Source organism: Trichogramma pretiosum, unplaced genomic scaffold (assembly GCF_000599845.2).
Source record: "Trichogramma pretiosum strain Unisexual culture from Peru unplaced genomic scaffold, Tpre_2.0 scaffold59, whole genome shotgun sequence".
NCBI lineage: Eukaryota > Metazoa > Arthropoda > Insecta > Hymenoptera > Trichogrammatidae > Trichogramma > Trichogramma pretiosum.
Window position 1 is genome coordinate 617,573 of NW_019641668.1, and position 22,442 is coordinate 640,014.

The 22,442-nt window shown below is 38.0% G+C and overlaps 5 protein-coding genes and 1 long non-coding RNA gene across 6 annotated transcripts; 4 read left to right on the forward strand and 2 right to left on the reverse strand.

Annotated features, from left to right (window-relative positions):
- The first annotated feature begins 213 nt into the window (after positions 1-213).
- Positions 214-3,977, forward strand: LOC106660450 (xylulose kinase-like). The gene is made up of 8 exons (XM_014383419.2): positions 214-874; positions 1,711-1,793; positions 1,878-2,031; positions 2,111-2,290; positions 2,366-2,467; positions 2,530-2,963; positions 3,034-3,562; positions 3,649-3,977. The coding sequence occupies exons 1-8, from the start codon at positions 815-817 to the stop codon at positions 3,712-3,714; spliced, it is 1,608 nt and encodes a 535-aa protein (XP_014238905.1). The 5' UTR covers positions 214-814; the 3' UTR covers positions 3,715-3,977.
- Positions 3,978-4,565: 588 nt separating this feature from the next.
- Positions 4,566-7,628, forward strand: LOC106660446. Its single transcript, XM_014383414.2, has 3 exons — positions 4,566-5,225; positions 5,392-5,521; positions 6,231-7,628. The coding sequence occupies exons 1-3, from the start codon at positions 5,072-5,074 to the stop codon at positions 6,397-6,399; spliced, it is 453 nt and encodes a 150-aa protein (XP_014238900.1). The 5' UTR covers positions 4,566-5,071; the 3' UTR covers positions 6,400-7,628.
- Positions 7,629-8,298: 670 nt separating this feature from the next.
- LOC106660243 (nuclear valosin-containing protein-like) lies at positions 8,299-11,965 on the reverse strand. Its single transcript, XM_014383175.2, has 12 exons — positions 11,873-11,965; positions 11,564-11,767; positions 11,308-11,466; positions 10,890-11,231; positions 10,587-10,806; positions 10,214-10,496; positions 10,068-10,141; positions 9,514-9,992; positions 9,276-9,443; positions 8,874-9,200; positions 8,568-8,789; positions 8,299-8,473 (listed from the first exon to the last, which is right to left on the reverse strand). The coding sequence occupies exons 1-12, from the start codon at positions 11,903-11,905 to the stop codon at positions 8,348-8,350; spliced, it is 2,637 nt and encodes an 878-aa protein (XP_014238661.1). The 5' UTR covers positions 11,906-11,965; the 3' UTR covers positions 8,299-8,347.
- Positions 11,966-12,271: 306 nt separating this feature from the next.
- LOC106658614 lies at positions 12,272-14,079 on the forward strand. Its single transcript, XR_002763539.1, has 4 exons — positions 12,272-12,625; positions 12,738-12,826; positions 13,209-13,407; positions 13,494-14,079. It is a non-coding gene; the product is annotated as an uncharacterized LOC106658614 (long non-coding RNA).
- A 1,088-nt stretch (positions 14,080-15,167) lies between these two features.
- Positions 15,168-16,026, reverse strand: LOC111693983 (BUD13 homolog). Its single transcript, XM_023460350.1, has one exon. It carries the CDS (start codon positions 15,952-15,954, stop codon positions 15,439-15,441), a length of 516 nt encoding a protein of 171 aa, XP_023316118.1. The 5' UTR covers positions 15,955-16,026; the 3' UTR covers positions 15,168-15,438.
- Positions 16,027-20,708: 4,682 nt separating this feature from the next.
- LOC106651527 (putative zinc finger protein 727) lies at positions 20,709-21,996 on the forward strand. Its single transcript, XM_014370055.2, has 2 exons — positions 20,709-21,088; positions 21,164-21,996. The coding sequence occupies exons 1-2, from the start codon at positions 21,062-21,064 to the stop codon at positions 21,800-21,802; spliced, it is 666 nt and encodes a 221-aa protein (XP_014225541.1). The 5' UTR covers positions 20,709-21,061; the 3' UTR covers positions 21,803-21,996.
- Positions 21,997-22,442: the final 446 nt, after the last annotated feature.

Below are 22,442 nucleotides of genomic sequence, written 5' to 3' on the forward strand. Positions count from 1 at the left end.
AATGCGCAGTAGCGTGGCGAATCAGGTTGGCTGCGTCAAACAACCAAGCCAACGTATATAAATACGTACATAACTTATTCTTACGTGTATTACGTGTAATCGTAGGTGAGCCGAGAGAAAAAAAAACGAGTAAGCAAATGCCGTTATGTCGAGCACGCTCATAGACCGAGCGTGTGTGTTGTTTGTGTGTGAGAAAGAGAGTGAGCAAGAGAGAGAGAGAGAGAGGCAGTTGGTTCCCTCTCAAAGAGCAGAGCATAGTGTGCTGCAGAGCGAGCATACACAAGTACGAGGGGCAAAAAGAGGAAGGAAGCGCGAGTCGAGGTCTAGTATCTCGCGCGTTCTCGGCGCGGATGCATCACCGCTGATATACTCTCGCTCGTATCCGCCAATCGCCTCTCGCTGCCGCCGAGTCCCCGATTAAAAGCTGTGCTTGCGATCGATGACACAACGACGCGAGGCGTTTCGAATCCAAGTCGAATGAGCATCGTCGGCTGAATAATCGGCTCGGGACACACAGACACGAGCTCGGCTGAATTCAATTTGCAGCAAAAATTAGTGATATATATTTTACCCGTGGGCGCAAGCGTATAGGAAAACTCCTAGAGAACAACTCAACGTGAGCCGAGTCCGAGCTTGTTTACCGCTGCTAGGATCCAAGCGGTAATCCATACCTATAAAGCGAGACAGAGAGAGACGCTCGCAGGCAACGGCACTGCTAGGCAGGTAGTAGTTGGTATACAAGAGCAGCTCAGTGCTACACTAGCGAGCGGCGAGTCCGATTCCAGGCCGTTCCTTATTTTCTGTACGCACAAGCATGGCAGCCGAGCAGCAGACGAGGCCGACTTACCTCGGCTTGGACTTTAGCACGCAACAGGTGAGTTCGTTTTGCCAATCGATTATTCAGCGATCGGCTCTGTTTTTCGGTGCCACTGCCCGCAGCTCGTCGTTCGCCGGCAATTAACCCACTTCCGGGGGGCTACTTTTTCTCGTCGAAATTGTCTCTGAATTGTTGTACGAGCGAGCGTGGCCGATGTGACAGCTACAAGCGCTACCAGCACAATGGACACGCGCACTCGCGCGCTCCGCACCTGCACACACTGTATAATGTATCGTTATGTTTCGCGTCGTTCCTCGCCTATACCTTGTTTGCCGCGCCAAACTATATATCGTTCGATTCGGACGTCCAATCTTAGGTGTCGATCGTTGGCGGTCGTTTTTAATGTATCGCTCGACTCTTTGGCGTACGAATAAAAAATATTCCAATTGTAAAAACAAAGACCAGACGATTCGGTACAATAATAGTTCAAGTCAGTTTTGAATCGTAATAATGACGAATGAAAAAAATTAAAGTTTACCAACTATTCAAAAAACTCTTTAAAAAATTGTATCAATTCATTTAACAATATTAACGAAAAACGAAGCTTACGAAGAGCTAACGTTCGTAAAATATTGAAATTAATGATTTATTGCGCACGAACAGCTATTGTAATTCAGCGAGGGAAGTACACGGTGAAAATAAATTTCTAATATCGAGGCTGCGGCAAACGTATTACGGAGCAGTTTGCGAGCTCGATTGCGCAACCATCGCAGATGAATTAGTAAAAGGTTATCAATGCGCTGCCACGAAGTGATAACTTTTAATAGCGCGATATTCGCAGCGCATGCTGATTTTGTACTATACCTACGTAATATACGTTACATAAATTTCAGTTGAAAGCTGTGATCGTCGACGATGATCTGGCTGTGCTTCACGAGACCAACGTGCAGTACGACAATGATTTGCCCGAGTTTAGGTTTGCTTTCACTTTTTTCCCCACTTTTTTTTTTGTCAACCGTGTATTACGGATTTTAATATCTCACCGTTTGTTCACCCAAAGGACGTACGGAGGAGTGCTGCAGACCAAGGCCGAGCCGAACGTCGTGACGGCGCCCAGCCTCATGTGGGTCAAAGCCTTGGATATGATAATGGACAGGCTGAGGGTCTGCGGAGTGGACTTTAGTCGAGTCGCCGCCGTATCCGGATCCGCTCAGGTAAGAGTTCCGCGCGACTCGTATAGGTACAAGCTCGCGAGCTTCTTTAATAAGCTCGAAGCTTTGTTTTTATCCGCAGCAACACGGCACGGTTTACTGGGCCAAAGGAGCTCGAAAGACCCTTGGGAACCTCGACCCCGACAAGTTCTTGCACGAGCAGCTCGTCAGCGTCTTCTCCGTCACGCCGGCGCCCATTTGGATGGACTCGAGCACCAGCCTCGAGTGTAGGCAGCTCGAAGAAGCCGTCGGAGGCCCCCAAGTATTTATCAACGCCATTTCGATCTTGTTTCGCGTTCGTTTATTATTTTGCTAACCCCGAGTACTCGGATTGCAGAGAATGGCCGAAATCACGGGATCGAGGGCTTACGAGCGCTTCTCGGGGCCGCAGATAGCCAAGATTTACAAAAAGAGGCCAGAGGCTTACGAAGCAACGGAGGTGAGTCGCTTTTTTTTCTCATCCGAATTACGATATAAGGTAAAATTATATTGGCTCAACAGAGAATCTCGCTGGTGAGCAGTTTCGCGGCGTCGCTGTTCCTGGGTGATTACGCGCCGATCGACTGGGCCGACGGCTCGGGCATGAACCTGCTGGACCTGCGAAGCAAGGACTGGCGGGACGAGCTGCTGGAGGCGTGCGCGCCCGGACTCAGGGACAAGCTGGGCCCGAGCGTGTCGTCGAGCAGCGACTGCGGCCCCATCGCCAAGTACTTCGTGGAGCGCTTCGGCTTCGACGAGAGGTGCCGCGTGGTGGCCTTCACCGGGGACAATCCGGCCTCGATGGCGGGTCTGCGCCTCAGCAGGGAGGGCGACCTGGCCTGCAGCCTCGGCACCAGCGACGTCCTCTTCCTCTGGCTGAACGAGCCCAGAGTCGTCGGCGAGGGACACGTCTTCTGCAACCCCGTCGAGGACGACGCCTACATGGCCGTGCTCTGGTAACGTATCAAACGCTCGCAATCGAGTACGGGAACGGGACTAATCCGATTCGACCGATCGTATGTATAGCTCGAAAAACGGCTCGCTGACGCGCGAGCGCATCAGGAACAGCGCGGCGGGCGGCGACTGGAAGATCTTCAACGAGCTGCTGGACAACACGCCGCGGGGCAACTTCGGCAACTGCGCGCTCTACCTGGACCAGCGCGAGATAGCCCCGGCCGCGGTGGGCGACCACCGCTTCAACAAGGCCAACGATCGCGTCGGCCGCTACAGCTCCAAGGAGGTGGAGGTGCGGGCCCTCGTCGAGGGCCAGTTCATCGGCAGGCGGGCCTACGCCGAGGACTTTGGCTTCGAGCTCGGCCGGCGGACGCGGATCGTAGCGACGGGCGGCGCCTCGGCCAACCAGGCCATCCTCCAGGTGCTCTCGGACGTGTTCAACGCGCCGGTCTACGTGGCGGAGACGCCCAACTCGGCCATGATGGGGGGCGCCTACCGGGCCAAGCACGCGCTCCGCAAGCACGAGCTCTCCTTCGAGGACGTGCTCGAGAGTCTGCCGGAGCCGAGGCTGGTTTGTCGGCCCTACGACGACGCCAACAGCGTGAGTTAACTGCATATATAATTACATATATATACAGTTGACGTAGCTCGGGCAAATTTTCTATAATTTTTTGTCTCGATCGGCAGATTTACGCACCGATGGTCGAGCGATACAGGTCATTGGTGGAGCGAATATTGGCCGAGCAGGCCTGAGACCGACCGCGTGGCGCATCCCAAGCAGCACAAGTCACATCGGATGAAATTTTTAGGCAAACTATCGTTATTTTTACGAGACGAGCTCGGGGCTGCGGGCTCGTCGTTGTACATATTGAGCCGAGACGGGCTCGTTGTTCGGAGCGAGTCCAGTTCTGGCCCGGTCTGCTAGAACTACTTGAAAAAACTACTTTTACGACCATAGTGATATAGCTAGCGACAATTTGTAATATTTTTGTAAATAAATGGCCTTGGGATAAGAGTAATTTAATCGTTCGTAAATTCATTCCGACTGCTAAAGTCGACAGTTGGATGAGTGATATCGGGTTGATTAGCCATATACGTCGACGAGTGGTCGAAATCAATGCGAGTGGACATTGGGCGCCGAAAGAAAGAAGGGAAAAACTCCGCGAGAAAAGGTAAGAGAGTCCAAGCTAAATACAGAGAGCAATAGAAGGCGTGTGCATAACAGTGGCATAACGTGGTGTTGCGGGGTCGCGTGCACTAACTCGGCTGCAGCGCGCGATACGCATCGCGATTCGCGCGAGTATAGCCGTTGCGTTGTATATACGTGTATCGCTGTATGTCGGATGGTTGGCATGTGCACTCGGCGGCTCGCTCGGACTATTATGTATAGGTGCACTTTTAGTTGGCGTGCACCGCTGCTGGCCTCCCGCTCACCTGAGAATCTCCCTCGCGGATCTCGAGGCCAATAATACCTCTCGGTGCTGCTGCTGCTGCTGGCGAGCCCCACCATGAGCGCGACCGCCACCGGAGTACTGCGGTGCCTCGGTTATACCGTCGGAGCTCGTCGTCGCTGCTACAGCCACAGTCGAATGGTGTCCGTCATCGTCGTTTGCCGCCGCCGCCGCCGCTGCAAAAAGTCCCGAGCACGCGTAATGCGCAGTTTATATAGCTATTCGGCCTGTCCGACACAGCCTGCCGCCTGACTTCGTTCTTGGCTCAGTTGGCTCGGTTGGCTCGTGCCGTTGCACTCGCTCCGAGCAGAGCAGAGCTCAGTACCATTGACTCGCGAGCAGCTATAGCTGTCTCGAAATTAGCGCGCCAATTCGCAGCTCGTCTGTATAGTTACCGATACGCGACGAGCGTGCAACAGCAGCAGAAAAAAAAGCTCCTCACCCAGTGTCGTCCGCAGCGCTCGTTGTTGTTGGCCTTCGACGCGATCCATGACGATTTTTTCTCTTCTCCTCGCCTGCAGCACACCACCAATCAGCGAGCACCAGCAGTGGCTGCCGGAGCGATCGAGAGGTTATACGCTGCTTTCTTTGTTTACGTGCTCGCGGCTGACTTATTTTACGGAACGAGCATGCACCACCTCGTCCTCCTCGCTTGAACTATGGCCATCGAGAAGAGCCAAGAGCTCACCGAGGACCTCCAGCGGGACAGCGGCTCCGAGGCCATTTTCACCGAGTCACTCGCCAGTACCCGCGAGCATCCGGATTACGATCGATACCAGCCCAAAAGCAACAAGTCCATCCTGTTTCTCAGAGGTAATCACCCTTGACTTTTATTCCGAGCCTTTCTTTTGGCGCTCTATCGTTCGATCGGCCGATGGCATCGAATCTGTTTGATCCATTTTGATTCTCTACCGATCGGCTCGCAGCCTATCGTACATTCACTCGCCTCCTTTTTTCTTTTTTTTTTTCAACGACGCAGAACACACCTACCTGCGGAGAGAACCGGCCCAGCTGACCTGTCCCAACTGTCTCAGAGGAGTCGAAACGATCGTCGAGCGACACAACAACAGCACTACGCATCTGTCGGCCTTGCTATTGCTGCCCGTCTGGTGAGTACATATTTAAGCAGACTCTTCAAAGAAACGACAAAACATGACGTTGCATCGGTCGGAGCGCTGAATTATCGCGAATTAGAGCCTCGGCGCGACTGCCAACGTGTCGTCCGATAAAAGTGCTCAAATTCCTGGAGCATTTTTGACTCGGCAGCTCACTATCGCTCGCGAGCCATTATCTGATTATATCTGCTGCTGCTACTGACCAAAGGCGCGAATTATGCGAATCGATTGGCCAATTCTCGATTTCAGTGCACGATTGTTATGACTCGTGCGTATACGAGCCGAGCACGATTCTCATTGCCATGCAGCGTCGAGAGCTAAACGCGCATTAGCGAGTGCAGCTTCGACACCGATTCCTCATCGACGATATCGTTTCGTTTTTTTTTTCCTTCTTATTCCCGCGGACGAGTTTTTTTATTTCAGCGCCAGCTAATGTCGTTCCAACGAGTTGCGAGGGTAAAACGAAAGTAGGTCTTGTGCAGACCGCCCGTATAATAATAACAGCTCTACTTGTTGATTTGGGAGGAACATGACACAAACTGTGCAGCGAATCGATACACATGCTCCGCCGTGCAACAGTTTTAATGTTTTAGTCGGAACAAAAAAAGTAATAAGATCGATTCCGAGCCCGAGCGACAAAGTACACACACACACACACACACACACAAACGCGCGCATAACGATGCGTTTCATTGTTTTCCAGTCTCTGCGTCCTTCCCTACTGCTCCAAGGTGCTGCGTGACGCCATACACCGATGCCCCTCGTGCGGCATACACCTCGGCGGCAAGTTCTCCTCGGCTCGGGAGGCCTTCGTCATCTGCCTGCAACAGCCTGAAGACAACATCGACCGACCGGAGGCTCGTTTCTTTTGACCTTTGCCTCCTCGGCAAAGCTTATGCGTCTCTCCCTATCAATATACCATTGACTGTGATCCAATATTCCGTCGATTTTATTCTTACAACTTTTTTACCGTCTTTATTCTCTTTTAATTCATTTATCTCCTTTTATTACTCGACATTGCTGGTCAATGAGCCTCGGCTGTATTTTTTTATCAACGACACGCCCAAATGAATGTTTTCAAACCACGCTTTTTTCTGACTCCTACATATTTTACTAAAAAGCTACAAAGACTTAAAGAAAAAAAACAACATGACGATATCCACGTAGCTTTTTAAAGAAATATTTACAACTTATAAATAGTGTTTGAAAACAATCATTTCAGCCTGGCTTAGGGATATATTTAATTAAATTTAATTATATTCGTTGTGAGTTTTTGTTTGTGAGTTGAGAAGTTTTCACTGTAGTGGAAAATCCTGACACTAGCGTACATTTCAAAACATTTGCAATTTTTTGTACAAACCGACAAATGTTGAATCATTTGCACAATATTTGATAGTAAGGCTGAGTGACGTTTTTGGTTCATGTGGTGTTTTGTTCATATTCTAACGTTTACTTATTATATTGTGCAAAGACAATAAGAGACAATGAATATAAAAATCGATGTAAGGAATAACGTTTACTCATAAGCAAATACGAACAATATGAAATCGAGATGCACAATGAGATTTATTTATAAATATGTATAAAGTAGCAATGTTCAAATGCACTTAATTCATTCGTTGGCTCGGTCAGAACACACCTGGTGCATTTTTGGATTTTGCCATCACTTGTTATGTAATGTGAACGCAAAAAATTCTGACAGAGTTCAATATCATTAATATTTTCAGTACAATAATTTTTTTTAACTTAAGAAATTAAAAAGCTGTGACGATTAAGTGCGCTGTCAGCAATTAGAAACGTGCATTTCGTGCCACGCTATCGTAAAATATTTACACGACAATGTAATGCCGTACATTTCTTCATTCATAACATTAAATGCTAAGATTTAAAGAATAAACAACTCAATTAATAAAGTGCCTTCCTCATCAGTTATGGATGAATTTAATTGCTTTTTTAGTACGCAAAAGATGCACAAGTACTTTTTGGCGACTAACATTATTTTGTAATAACTCTCATAGCATCAGCTACAGTAAGGATTGCAATAAAAAATGTTATTATTCAATGTTAAAAGATGCTTTTTTCGATTAATTTTAATTTGCTACCACACGTACAAACCATCAATATTACCAAAGTGAAATCTTCTTACTAGGGTACAAATTTTTCAAAAAAAATTTTTTTCGGGTACCCATTCTTCAAAAATATTTCGGCTCGTTTCCTAGCTGAACCGTACAAATTACCATTATTGATATTAATTTACCACTGCTGGAAATTATTCCATCGTTCATTCATTCATACTTATTAAAATATTTTAACCTTGATTTGAAATTCTCAAAATTAGCCTTGTTAGGAACGATTCATTTTCAATTGATGAAAGAGTGCATAGAATGGCAGATGTTATTTTCACTTGAAACATCCATTTACTTCAATACAGTTACATTAGAGCTATTGAAAAAATGTATCATTAAGTAAAGTAATAATAGTGAATTAAGTACATTGAATAGTAAAGAAATAAAAGTACAAAGTGTAAACATAATTTTATAAATCATACCGAAATAATTAAGATCAAGTTTTAACTTATAGAATTAAGTTATTTCAATTTGTAACGGGTCAATTACTCAATTTATTATAAATCTTTATTTATAAAAATGTATGCCAATTATCAAAAATAAAAATAAAAAGTATGTTGAAATTGAACATACTTATTAACAGTTACAATAGCGACTACAATACACTTTCTAAATATATATGCAGTAAAAATCAAATTATTTGTTCATATTTATACAATATTATACAATTAATGGAGTTTTCTAAAAAAACTATTCATATATCCATACATTCCATCCTTGATTGACTTGGTATGTCTGGTTTTACAGACGTAAGCGTTGTCTGAGGTTTTTTACTGTCAACCGAATAAAGCTTTCGTAACTTCTCATAGTGTTTTAAATCCTGTAAACAACCATAATCAATATGTTAAAAGTTTTTTTCAGAATTGAATTTTTATTGTTGAATCTTTTCATTTATATTGTAAATGAAGACTTACCTTTTCAGACACAGAGGGTCTGATTTTGCTAAATGCACTTTCAAAGTGACTAGCACTTACTTCAGCTAGTGTACATGTTCCACTTATAATTTCATCCATTTTTTCTAGACAAGCTTCTCGAACAAAAGCTGCCAGGTCAGCACCCGTATAACGAGAGCAACGTTCATCTTCAGCTATGGTTTTCAGATTTACATCAGCAGCAAGTTTTGGTTTCGTTCCATTCTAAATTGAACAATAAAATAGAAAATATTTCAAACATACAAAACATAACTAATGAATGAATTGAGAATTTAAATTCAACCTTACTTTTGTCAATACACGAAGAATATCAAACCTATCTTCAGGATTAGGAAGACCAACGTAAAGAATTTTATCAAGTCTACCAGGTCTTAGAACAGCTGAGTCAATAATATCTGGCCTGTTGCTGGCAGCTAATATAAATACTTCACTGCGACCTTCGACTCCATCCATTTCAGTAAGCAATTGGTTAACAACACGAGATGTGGATGAATTATCACCCTCTGAACGTTTGGGACACAAAGCATCAAGTTCGTCAAAAAATATTACACAAGGTGCTGAATCCCGTGCCTTTGCAAAACAGTCTCTGACAGCTCTTTCGCTCTCTCCAACGTACTAAATGGGAAATTCAATATTGCAATGATTAAAATTTTATGAAATTTCATAAAATTAATGCTATTAAATACAAACCTTATTCAGTAGTTCTGGTCCTTTAACTGATATGAAATTGATACCAGTTTGATTAGCTATAGCTTTAGCTAATAAAGTTTTTCCACAACCAGGAGGACCACATAAAAGAATACCCATTGAAGTCTTGAATCCAAATGAAACATATTGTTTTCCAAACTTAACTGGGGCCTAAAATTTGATTTTTCATGTAAAACTATTGGTAATACAATATGTATGTTAGATAAAATTAAGTCTATACCAAAATTGATCTTTGTAATTCACTGCGAACATCTTGTAATGAACCAACGTCATCCCATGTTACATTTGGTACTGTGGCAAATCCTTTTCTTTTTGCTGAAGGTTGAACATTTTTTAAAGCTATCTTAAAGTCTTCTTCCTCAATAAATATTGCTTCAAGTTGCTCAGCTGTGAGCTCAGGCACATTTAGTAACCATGACAAGAAATCATCATTTTTATTTATCGAGTCATTTTTTGATAAACCTTTGATTGCCGCAGCAGGACTATTTTTTATATCAGAACTCATTATATTCTCTGTTTTAGATAACGAATTAGAAGTAACTTCAGTTGACTCGTTCACAGACGCTTCTGTTGTAATTTCTGTTGCGTTTAAGCTAGAGCTTTCTTCGTGTAATTTATCTACAGATGATTCCATGGGCAACATTGAATTTTCAGCAACATTATTGTTGGATTGTATCGCAGAATTTGAATTTGTTTTATCTATAAAAAAAAAATATGAGTAAATATCATTTTGAAGTACAAATCTATATTTGAGATACAATTAAAAATACTTACCATTTTCTAATTTTGAAAGTATATAATCATCAGATTCTTTCAATTCTTGTTTTTTTTTTAAATCATGAAATACCCTGAAAACATAATTTAATTTTTGTATACATTATCTCCTTAATAGTGTGAAAAGTTGTAAAATTAAATTTTACCTGTTTACTGCAGCTGACCCAGCTTCTTTTATGAGTGTTACAAGATCAGCCCCAACAAAGCCAGGTGTCGAGAAAGCAATTTCTTCTAAACTAACTTTTGGTGAAATTTTTACACCAGATAAGTGAACTTTAAGGATAGCTTCTCTAGCTTCTTTATCAGGAAAACCTAACGAAACTTCTCTATCGAAACGACCAGTTCTTCGTAGTGCTGGATCAATTGCATCAAGTCGATTAGTTGCTCCTACTACTAAGACCTTGTTACCATTTTCTGTTTTACTTAGCTCTATAAATTAAAAATATAAAAAATAAAAAAAAAATATTAGTAAAAAATTATAAAAATAATAGTTATTATTATTTATAAAACTATTCATACCATCTAAGCAAGATAGTAGTTGAGAAACTATTCTTTTTTCCATTTCTCTTTGAGCTGCTTCTCTATGTGGAGCAATTGCATCAATATCATCCAAAAATAAAATACAAGGGGCAATAGCAGTAGCCTGATCAAACAATTCTCTTATTCTTTGTTCACTTTCACCTGATACACCTGCAATTAACTCGGTTGTTGCTACTTTCAACAATGGTGTTTCTAACTCCTATGAAAATAAATTAAAATGTATTACATATGGATAAATAGGGGAGGCAATCAAATATACAAGTCATTAAACTTTGTACTTACTCCTGCAAATGCATTAGCCAGCAGAGTTTTGCCACAACCTGGAGGACCATACAACAAGATACCTCTCAAGGGAGAAATTCCCAATTCAGCATATAATTTTGGCTGCTTCACATGTATCATAAAATCAGAGAATTTTTTTAAAATTTCTGTATTACCTCCAATATCTTTAAACTTAACTTCAGGGATTACTACAGGTGCTAGTTTAGGTTTTTTTTTTAACAAAATATCTTGAATAGCACTCTCTTCATCTTTACGTTTAGGTTTCTTCTTTAATTTTTCAATTCCACTTTGTTGAAATGGCTTAACAGGAGTTGTACTGCCATTTTCCATTGTTACATCCAGCTAATTAACATAAATTACTTAAATGTTGTAATTACTTAAGTTGAAAAAAAAAATGGGATTTCAAATGTATTCATACCAAAATTGGCTCTTCATTAGCATTATTATTGTTGGCACTGATTGATAATCTAGCTTTTTTAGAAGCTTGTGTTATTTCTTGAGTACATTCATTATCCGGGGTTTTAGATTTGTAAACTGGTAGATAATCCGTAGACATTGTTGAAACTTGCTTATTTGACTAATATGACACAATAGAAAAATAAATAAAAATTAATAAATTAACTGAATACAATAGAATATTGTAATTACATTTAATTCGATTTTTCTATACATACCTCAATTTCCACTACACTTTCATTATTTGTTTCATCGATAAAGCTATCATTTCTGGTCATTGATTCTGTTATTTCATTGTAGGCTTGACGCACTAAAATTCTGAATGGACCTTTCTTTTTACCTTTGAAATCTCGATATTTTTTTTGTAAAGCATCGGCCATATCATTTATATCCACAAATAAGTCTGGATTTTCAGACAAGTACTTGAAGAAAAAACAAAAGTCAAATTACAATAACAGTAACATATATAAGAATTTGGAGGTCCTGCATCCAAGCAATCATTTTTAATATAATTATAAATGACTTACCGATGTCACTCTTGTAACTATAAGATTCTTCATTTTAGGTGTACGTAATTTAATGCAGATCTGCAAGAGTTTCTTTTACGAAACAATATTTCACACACCACTTTCAACGTCAGTTGAGATCACACGAGCCGGTACTGTTAGCAAATCAAACAGATACTGAAACTATGTCTGAATCTTACCACGTGCGTCATGCAATCAGAGTTCAGACCGTCAGGCCGCTAGAGTTAACTTGAGTGCAAGCAACGCGCGCGCACATGGCCGAGTAGTTGTAGCACTAGCATCGCTGGCGATCACCAATGCCAAAAGCAGGAGAGAAAAAAAAATCTGACGGTCGCCGAACCACAAAATTTCAAGATCTCATGTTTCAATCTCATTATCTTATTTTCATCTACTGTTAGCCAAGCTTGTGCTTAAGATACTTCAGATATATTTTGAGGGATCGGCATGTAACAGAAACATTTCGAGTGAAAATTTTATCAATGAATTTGATAAAGAATCTGAAACTCTTTCAAATGGTCACAAAGATGCACGCGTTAATACAAATAATAATGAATGTGTCATGTGTCAGGTTATATGCGATTAAATAAATACGTGTATAAATATCAAAGCTAATTTCATTATTATAGCTGAGAAGTGATATTAAACTTCATCGATCTAAAACAACTTAGTTAGACAACCTGGTCAACTGGACAGTTGGAAGCTGAAAGGATACATTTCATAACGGGAAAAGATGATTTGTGTAAACTCTCCAAGGTTTGTTTCAAAAATTTCATTATTTTTCAAGTGAACTTGATGCTATTGCATGCTGTCGATAAAAAAAATGTATGCAAATTAGTTTGATCCTAATGCAACACATTGCATATAGGCTTTCTAGAAACATAAGTTGAAGGATGCATCTACTGGAGCTAGATTTGGATGTTTGGCAAAGAACCGATGGAGCATGGTGTGCTTGAAGTAAGTGTGCAATAGGCGTATTAGTAAAAATAAACAAACTTTAAGAGTTTGTTTTACTATTTACTTATCATAAGAATAATTCGTTTTACTGTTGAATTGTATATTTACAATTTAGAGAAAAATAGATCGAGCCTTATTATGTAGCTTAATCCATAGTTAAAAGTAAAATTTTGTACTAAACTTATCAATGACGAAATTCTGTTATTTGACGACTCATTTATAAATTTAAATAATATGTAACATTGTATACATCAAGTTATTTGATCAGTTATATCGTTTTTATTAAAACGTTATGCTAATGTTAAAATGAATAGGATGTTAGTGAAACATTATTAAAAACCAAATATCAGAGTAAAATTTTATATCAATTACTTGATTACAGGTCAAACCAATCACTGTTGTTGTTGTTGCTGCTGCTGCGGAGAGCTTACTTCCTGTTGTATCATTCGGCTGCTGGGTCAGTACTTGACTAAAACCAAACAGTTGATCGGAGACTACTTGACATTCAGCGAATGATAGATATTCTTAAAGGAGTTGTTGTGTTATGGAACTGCAGGATCTTGCACTTCTCTTACTTAAAAGTTAGAAAAATAATATACTTTAAAACATAAAATTACAATTTTTCTCATTATTTTCTTGATACTATATTATTATTATAAATTTTCAGATGGATTAAGAACTGCTGATCCAAAGCCAGCTTTCCCAGATGCTGATGCTGAATCTTGAGTAGACTCCATGCCACAAAAACAAGGGATGTAACGTCAAGATGTTCTTGCTGCTAATATTAAGATTTTCAAAGTTCAAGGAGAGAGGCTCTTGATAAATGCGCCAAAAAAGTTGTTAAAGTTTTGGTTGTTGAAAGTACAGCAAATAACAACAATATAGTACTTCTTTGCAGTACAGGATATTCATTTTAAAAATCGACAAATTTGAATTTATAAAATTTTGTTAATTGATCTATTTTTCTAAGGCACTCTGGGGTTGATAATCCCGGAAGAAGTTCTTTGGCAGACATAAACGGTGAAACAGAATTGGATAGTACTGGATCATCTTCTGGTGTACAAAGGGTACATTGTTCAAGTTAAAAAATAATCATAATATGCATGAAATAATGCAGATTTGTGTGAGTAAGTACAGAGATAATGTGTGATATGTACCTAAATATTATAAACGATTGATGCCTATAAAGCGATTATTTTATCACAAATAATTTAAGAATCATTATTTAAAAATACAAGTAAAAATGATACTTGAGTAAAATATAATATTACTCAAAAAATAATTTTCATTTGCAGCAAGTTAAATTCTTGTAGAAACAAAAAAATGTAAAATATTATATATTTGTAAAAATAAAAAAGATTTTACTAAATTCTTTCTAGTTTTCTAATGATGATTACCCTGAAATTGTGATCCTTGAATTGTGTACTTTTTAAAAAGTAAATATTGAACTGCTAGATAAATTGATAATGAAATGATCATAAAATCATACAATTTTCACAAGCTCATAATCACCCTTCGGAAGGTTCTTTTTTAACGATGAAAATGTCAAAAAATCAAACTACTTTAAGATCAGGCTTTCATTGCATCACTAAGTAAACTAAGAAACTTTTTATAACATGGAGAATGATTGGAAATATTTATTCTCCTCGTAATTAAACGCAATGGTTTTTATTTAGGAATATCAATCTAATCTGAATCTGAAGTATCAGTGCCCAAGTTGTTTTTGATTTGCAGTAAATTTTAAAACACCCCAAAAAATAACAATATGAACTACATTATTAATTCATGCAAAATCAAATATTTTTATGTTTATTTTTTGGGAATGACAAAACTGACTCATTGAATAACAAAAAATAATTATGATTCTTTAAAAAAGATAATTTTAATAATTGTATGTATATTATTTACACTACTTATTAAATATTAAATAGGTAAATTCAACGTTTACTCCAGATAAGATTTGTAATATTGATTTAATGTCTGGTGCATTTAGAGTTTTAAAATCATGGGTTAAAATAGCTGTGATAGTTGCAATTGTGTTTTTTTTTTATTATTTTGAAACTTGTTTTTGAAATCCGCTGTTTATAATGCTACTGTGCATATATTACAAGCTTAATTCATTAATGTTTTCTCGCAAAAGAAGATTACAATCTACTTTAGATGTAACATTTGCTAAAAATTATAAAAGACTGAAAATTTCAATAAAGGTAAAAAAATGAAATAGAGCAGACTCATGAAAATAATTTTTTTTATTCGATTATTTTATAGTATTTACATTAAATTCGTATTGCCGATTTTATAATATATATTTAATATATTAATAAAGTACGATCAAGTTATACTTTAATTTTATTTCTAATGTTTTCTTTTTTTACTATCTCGTTTATCTCTATCATCATCTTTTCTTTTAGAAGAAGTTCCACTGCTACTGGCTCTTTTGGCTTGTTTTAAAAATTTACTTAAACCAAATGGAACTTCTTCTTCTTTTTCAAACTGAACTGGTCCAGACCTTGCACTTCCAGTTCTATCTGTTCCACTAAACTCTTTGTCTGGAACAAATCTGCTTTTAGATTTTAAATCATTATTTACACTACTTATTATTTAGTGGTAATTTACATGTCTGCAATACTCCACTTGTAAGCTTCTTCTTTAACTGCTTTCTTCATGTTTTGCTGTTCGAACCATTTGTTTTCATACCCATTACTTCTGTCCACTCCATCCCATCGGAAACCTGGTTTAATACCAAACCTATTAGGCATGAATGAGCCAGAATAGCTTGGTGCTCTTTTGCCTTCTTTAATTTCTTTTTCTTTTATATAGGCCAACATAGGATCATCGTCTCTGTCACGACTTTTTAATTCTTTTTCTAAATCTTCATCATCTGCATACCTTGCAAGAGGTTTGTCCATCTCTTTGAGATCTTGTTGAAGTTTACTCATGTGATCATCAGATTGTTTCAACCCCCGACCCCATTGTGCATATTTGGCATTGATCTCCTCTTGTTCTTGCTGCTTCTCATGATGATATTCAGCTTCTCTTTCCAAATTTCTTTTTCTACCTGTTTTTCTATCACGAACAACAGTAGATTGACCATAGCCACTCATTTCTCTTGACATTTTTTCCATCATTTCATTTTCACGTCTTTTCTTGGCTTCTTCTTCTTCTTTCAAAGATTTGATATTTTGAAGGCCAGCTGATGTACCATCNAATTTTATGTTTTAAAGTATATTATTTTTCTAACTTTTAAGTAAGAGAAGTGCAAGATCCTGCAGTTCCATAACACAACAACTCCTTTAAGAATATCTATCATTCGCTGAATGTCAAGTAGTCTCCGATCAACTGTTTGGTTTTAGTCAAGTACTGAACCAGCAGCCGAATGATACAACAGGAAGTAAGCTCTCGCAGCAGCAGCAACAACAACAACAGTGATTGGTTTGACCTGTAATCAAATAATTGATATAAAATTTTACTCTGATATTTGGTTTTTAATAATGTTTCACTAACATCCTATTCATTTTAACATTAGCATAACGTTTTAATAAAAACGATATAACTGATCAAATAACTTGATGTATACAATGTTACATATTATTTAAATTTATAAATGAGTCGTCAAATAACAGAATTTCGTCATTGATAAGTTTAGTACAAAATTTTACTTTTAACTATGGATTAAGCTACATAATAAGGCTCGATCTATTTTTCTCTAAATTGTAAATATACAATTCAACAGTAAAACGAATTATTCTTATGATAAGTAAATAGTAAAACAAACTCTTAAAGTTTGTTTATTTTTACTAATACGCCTATTGCACACTTACTTCAAGCACACCATGCTCCATCGGTTCTTTGCCAAACATCCAAATCTAGCTCCAGTAGATGCATCCTTCAACTTATGTGTCTAGAAAGCCTATATGCAATGTGTTGCATTAGGATCAAACTAATTTGCATACATTTTTTTTATCGACAGCATGCAATAGCATCAAGTTCACTTGAAAAATAATGAAATTTTTGAAACAAACCTTGGAGAGTTTACACAAATCATCTTTTCCCGTTATGAAATGTATCCTTTCAGCTTCCAACTGTCCAGTTGACCAGGTTGTCTAACTAAGTTGTTTTAGATCGATGAAGTTTAATATCACTTCTCAGCTATAATAATGAAATTAGCTTTGATATTTATACACGTATTTATTTAATCGCATATAACCTGACACATGACACATTCATTATTATTTGTATTAACGCGTGCATCTTTGTGACCATTTGAAAGAGTTTCAGATTCTTTATCAAATTCATTGATAAAATTTTCACTCGAAATGTTTCTGTTACATGCCGATCCCTCAAAATATATCTGAAGTATCTTAAGCACAAGCTTGGCTAACAGTAGATGAAAATAAGATAATGAGATTGAAACATGAGATCTTGAAATTTCGTGTTTCGGCGACCGTCAGATTTTTTTTTCTCTCCTGCTTTTGGCATCGCTGCTGGCGACCCGCCACGTCGTGGGCCGAGCTTGCCGCGCGAAGAATTTCAGACCCATCTTACTAACATCAAGTAGAGCCTATGAAATATATAGTAGAGCATGACTTCGTCTCACAAGAAAAAGACATGGTAGTATATCAAAAAATGTCTTTTGAATTACTTAGCTTTTCTATTAACGTTTGGTAAAAAAATCAATCTCACAATCACAATCAATCTCAATCTCTTAAAATTAAATTAGTAGATAAGGAGTTTCTTTTTTGATAGGTTTCTACTTCAAAAGTTTGCAGCTTTTTCGATGTGGTCAACCGATCTTATATTGTTGTGGAAAATAAAATGGAAGAATGAAATAAAAATAAATTGAGTGTAAATCCAAAAGAATCGCTGCCAATTTATTGGCAAAGAGCTTCCTCATAAAAAATTATATCAATAAAAGGGATCGTATTCTTGTGTATACGCGACTCTTTCAGGTCGACATATGGACTTAACGACGATGTTTGCTAGAGAGTAACGGTATTCTTGCAAAAGTATCACCCTGGCTTAACCATTCAACTTCGCCTACGAGGACTGCTTCTTATTGGAGCGCTTCTCTATTACAGGGTTGCATAATTTTGTAATGTAACAATTAAAAATTACATTAAAAATAAAATTTGTAATGAAATTGATTTTCCATTACGAATTAAATTCAATTTGTAATGAAATTGATTTTCCATTATGAATTCAATATAATTTGTAATGAAATTGATTTTTTATTACGAATTAAATTCAATTCGTAATGAAAATTTTTCGCATTACACATTAAATGTAATTGGTAATGGGTGATAATTATAATTAGACTAATTTTATTTTTTAATTTTGAGTAATGGAATTGGTATTTTGTGATTGTGAAGTAATATTTTATAATATTCAATAAAATTTTAAAAATGCCTGCAATTGTAAGTAAAAAATTAAATAAAATCATAAATTGTTGATGGCGAGGTCCGCTGTGTTGGTTATCAAACAGTTGGTTAGTTACAAAATAAAAAGCGATACTTTCACTTAGTACAGCGAGCCGCAAGTATATAGAACCAATGATTGATCGATAAAAATTGGAAAAATATCTAATCTAATTAATATAAGAGCCATTGCGATTATAGATCGAATTGAACCCTCTTAGAGCCAACTTCATGTGAGTACAAGAAATATTTTAGTGTCATCTATGTACGCCCTCTGTCTGTAGTTAATAATATCTTTCATATATTAAATTACATACTCATAAGAGTTCCATGCGCGCGTAGCGCGCACATATTAAAGTCTAGTAAAATTTTAAGGACTAAATAGTTTATTGATAGTATAATAATCATAATAAACATGGTATCACACGATGAAGTAATATTGAAAATAATTAATTCTGAACACTATTGTAAATGTAGGATTATATCTTAAATTACATTTTGAATATAATATTTTTTTTAAATTAACCTTAGATAATAAACGATTTTCGAACTGATCATCTGATATACGATTATAATTGGGCAAATTCAACAGTGTTGCATATGAAAAGAGTCGCTCTACGGGTGCAGATGAGGGAATGAGCGTGTTATATTTTAAAAATAATTTTTTCTCTGCAGGATATCTATTTAACTCCAATAGATCATCTGTCACGGGTCCAGCCAGAAACCGCAAAAGCTCGTTGCAACTTGTCTTGAGCGATATTATCTTATCCAGATTCGTCGGCTCTGCGGCTTTGCCAAATTACTCAACGCTTCTTACTCAAAGCTGTTGTCGCTACATCTTCTTCTGGTGATTGGCTAGTTTTCTGAATGAGGTTTTCGATATTTTTTTGAGCCTCCATCGATAAAGAATGAACCCAATCTTTTTTGGTTGATGGATGGCTCAATGATGCAATAGCAGCAGTCTTTCCAACACCTTCAATAGCAAATATCGCTTTGAAGCGAGTATGTAAGGAATTTATCAGCCCATTAATATAATCTTTATAAAATAATTCAGGAAATTTACTTATTTTGATCTCTTCTAACCATCGCTGTTCGATTGTTATCAGCGATGGTAGAAGTTCCCCATAATAACAATTTTCCTCCGTTTGCAAATCATCAATAGCAGTCGCTAGGGGAGACATAATTTTTATGTAAAGTTCCATGTGAACAAAGTCACTATCACAAAACCCAATATCTTTTTTAGTTATTTTTTCAGTTTCGGGCGATTTAACCTTTGATTTTAGGCGACTAAGTTGTGCAAGAGCATCAAACAACGAATTCCATCTTGTGGCATTCGGTTTTTTAATGCTCTCCCCGAAAAACTCAGTAAGAGTTTCACGTTTTTGTACTGATTTTAAACTTCGCCACAGTATATCACATTTTTTTAAAACTGCAGTATGTGCAGTTTTTAGTTTTTCTATCGAATCGATTATTTTAGAATTATCAGTAGTGGCCAGCAAGTTCAAAGTGTGACTGGCACAACGAAAATGGCGCGACAGAGTGATACAGTTGTCGGGTAAAGAAATAGCCTCGAGAGGATCGTCTTCCATCACTTCCTCCTCATTGTCAAAATTATCGAAATTTTCTTCCTCTTCTGTATCACCAGCAGAATCTTGTTGAATTATCGAAGCCATTACTTCGTCTTCATCGTCTGAATCATCATGTTGCTGACCAAACGTATTAAATGCCTTAACAAAATTGTAGCCATTATCGGTCACTGTGCCGATAATTTTGACGTTTTCTAAGAGATCGTAGTCGTTATTGATGTCAAATAAAATTTCTGATACTCTATCAAATGAGTGAGTACCTTGAAAACGTCTACATTTTCAAAAGTAAAAGTGCCCAGCAAATTTTTTGTTGGAAATTGTCCAAATTTTCAAAAAAAAAAAGGATACCACAGTGATTGGAGCCAGCTAAAGAAGTAATAATGGGAAAACATGAAAAAAAACATAAAAGAAAAAATTTAATCGAGTTCGAACCGGACTTTCATTTTCTAAACTATGTAAAAAGCTTCCCAAAGATGTCAACTACTGCCTGATAAAGTTTTGTAATGGGTCTTAAAGTTTAACGCAACTTATGAATCGTTCTACCCTGATCCAGGAATTATTTGAATATTTGTGATTTTTCATGAATTTCAAAAAATGGTAAAATGGCCAACTTTGGGCCTCTGAAAAAGTGTCATAGAAGGCCCTAATTTTGCTAAACATGTTTTTGGACAAATCTGACATCAAATACATGTTTTTCATATTTGCAGAAAAAAAATTTTTTTGGCCATTCGACTTGACAGAGAATCGGCCATATGTAAACATATCATATCGCGCAAGACAAAGCGCGATTCGAAATTTTGAATAAACTAACATTTATTATATATTAAAACTCTTGATTGTAAACTCTTCGTAGACACGCTCATATTAACGTACATAATTATATGCATACTTGAATTATTAAGTTTCGTATAAGCTGAGTATAACACACTTCTTACATACTTACCAGTTCTGATTCTTTTGCTTTTTTTCATAATTCTTATATCAACTGCCGACAACTGATACAAAGTTTTGATAGGTCATAATCGACGAAAAAAACTAATTCATAAGAGAATGAAGAGAGATAAGACCGAGATTAATCTTCCGAGCGGAGATGAGAAAATTTGAAAAATGTTCAGTCTGACGACGAGCATCTCGCACCAGCCAAGCATTTACTATCGATGCTCTAAAATTGGTTTGAGCAATTTTCAAACTCATTACTGTTGTTCGAAGAACTATATTCAGTATAATCAAGTGGGATGAAGTTGGAAAATTGCAAATTTATCGTACGTAAAGATTTAATGTATTTACGTCAGTTTTAAGTCGACAAATAGTTTATGGATACGTTTTGTTCTCGGTAGATCATCGAAAAATCTGCTGGATCAGCATGTAAAGTGGAAGTGAAATCAGGACCAAGGAAGAGAAAAGCGAAACCGATCTCGGACAGCTGGGTCCTAAGCGACTGCGAGGCCGTCTGTTCGAATTGCGGCTCGCGTTCCAAGGTCGTCTACGGCAGGAACAAGTGCGAGCTGTGCCGTGCCCCGATCCGTTACGACTGCCTGACCTGCTCCAAGTCCTATCGAAGCTACAACGAGCTGTCGAGGCATACGATCGTCAAGCACCACTCGACGTCGAGCGTCGAGCGCTACGACTGCGCCAAGTGCCAAAAGTCCTTTCTGCTGAAGAAGCGACTGCGAGATCACGAGAGGGCCTACTGCTCGGCCGCCGTGAGGACCTACCGCTGCGAGCACTGCCCCTACGAGACGCCGATCAAGTCCAACTTGGCGAGTCACGCCAGGACTCAACATTTCAGCGTATACTTTCCAAATAGAAGCTGCGAGTGTGGCAAAATTTTCAAGAGCTCGAGCTCCTGGACGAGACACAAGCGGCATCATTGCTTTAACAAGATTAAACTTAAATGTCACTTGTGTGGATCGAGTTATAATAGGAAAGATTATTTGAGAAAACATATAATAAATCAGCACGCACCCTTTCTGTGATCGATTCACATCTATCTCATCGATATTCGCACTTTATGTCAGCTCCACTGACAGATTAATTAATTTCATTAATTGTTCTAACTATATTCATTATGCATTGTTAATTATGAGCACGTGTCTACGACGCCAGATGTCTAAATTAATTCAAAAGCCAATTACCAATAGCCACCATCAAATCAAATCGGACAACTTACTACCACCAAAGAAGATAGACACGTATAGAAGCCCAGAGCTTAACTAAAAATTGAGGCTGGCTCATATGATACCAAAACCAACTTCAAGAGGGCGCGGCGAGCAACCTAAGCCTGTAATGTATAACCAACATTTAGTCCCATAGATACCAAAGTCTTCGTGGTCGAGTGGTCAAGCGCTCGGCTTCGTTTTTTGCTTCAAGCGGTCGGGCCTTGGTTCAATCCCAGGCCGCAGATATTTTTTTTTACATTTTTTTCTCAAATTACAAAGAATAAAGTAAGGATTTCGCTTCTAGCTAATATTGCTTATAAAATTAAAAATACTCTGATAAATTTATTTATTAAGGATTTTTTTTAAATGTGAAAAATAATAATCAAGCGATACGGTCCATTTAAAATTGGAGTCAGAGATATTTTCATAAAAAAGGAACTTCATTTAACGAAATTAA

Excerpts from the sequence above, each read along its gene's own strand:
- LOC106660450 (XM_014383419.2), top strand. The coding sequence starts at position 815 with ATGGCAGCCGAGCAGCAGACGAGGCCGACTTACCTCGGCTTGGACTTT. Across the intron at positions 2,291-2,365 it reads AAGCCGTCGGAGGCCCCCAA|AGAATGGCCGAAATCACGGG; the intron begins GTATTTATCAAC and ends CTCGGATTGCAG. Across the intron at positions 2,964-3,033 it reads GCCTACATGGCCGTGCTCTG|CTCGAAAAACGGCTCGCTGA; the intron begins GTAACGTATCAA and ends TCGTATGTATAG.
- LOC106660446 (XM_014383414.2), top strand. The coding sequence starts at position 5,072 with ATGGCCATCGAGAAGAGCCAAGAGCTCACCGAGGACCTCCAGCGGGAC. Across the intron at positions 5,226-5,391 it reads GTCCATCCTGTTTCTCAGAG|AACACACCTACCTGCGGAGA; the intron begins GTAATCACCCTT and ends TCAACGACGCAG. Across the intron at positions 5,522-6,230 it reads TTGCTATTGCTGCCCGTCTG|TCTCTGCGTCCTTCCCTACT; the intron begins GTGAGTACATAT and ends ATTGTTTTCCAG.
- LOC106660243 (XM_014383175.2), bottom strand. The coding sequence starts at position 11,905 with ATGAAGAATCTTATAGTTACAAGAGTGACATCG. Across the intron at positions 10,142-10,213 it reads GGGTCAGCTGCAGTAAACAG|GGTATTTCATGATTTAAAAA; the intron begins GTAAAATTTAAT and ends TTATGTTTTCAG. Across the intron at positions 8,790-8,873 it reads TTCTTCGTGTATTGACAAAA|AATGGAACGAAACCAAAACT; the intron begins GTAAGGTTGAAT and ends TGTTCAATTTAG.
- LOC111693983 (XM_023460350.1), bottom strand. The coding sequence starts at position 15,954 with ATGATGGAAAAAATGTCAAGAGAAATGAGTGGCTATGGTCAATCTACT.
- LOC106651527 (XM_014370055.2), top strand. The coding sequence starts at position 21,062 with ATGAAGTTGGAAAATTGCAAATTTATC. Across the intron at positions 21,089-21,163 it reads TGGAAAATTGCAAATTTATC|ATCATCGAAAAATCTGCTGG; the intron begins GTACGTAAAGAT and ends TGTTCTCGGTAG.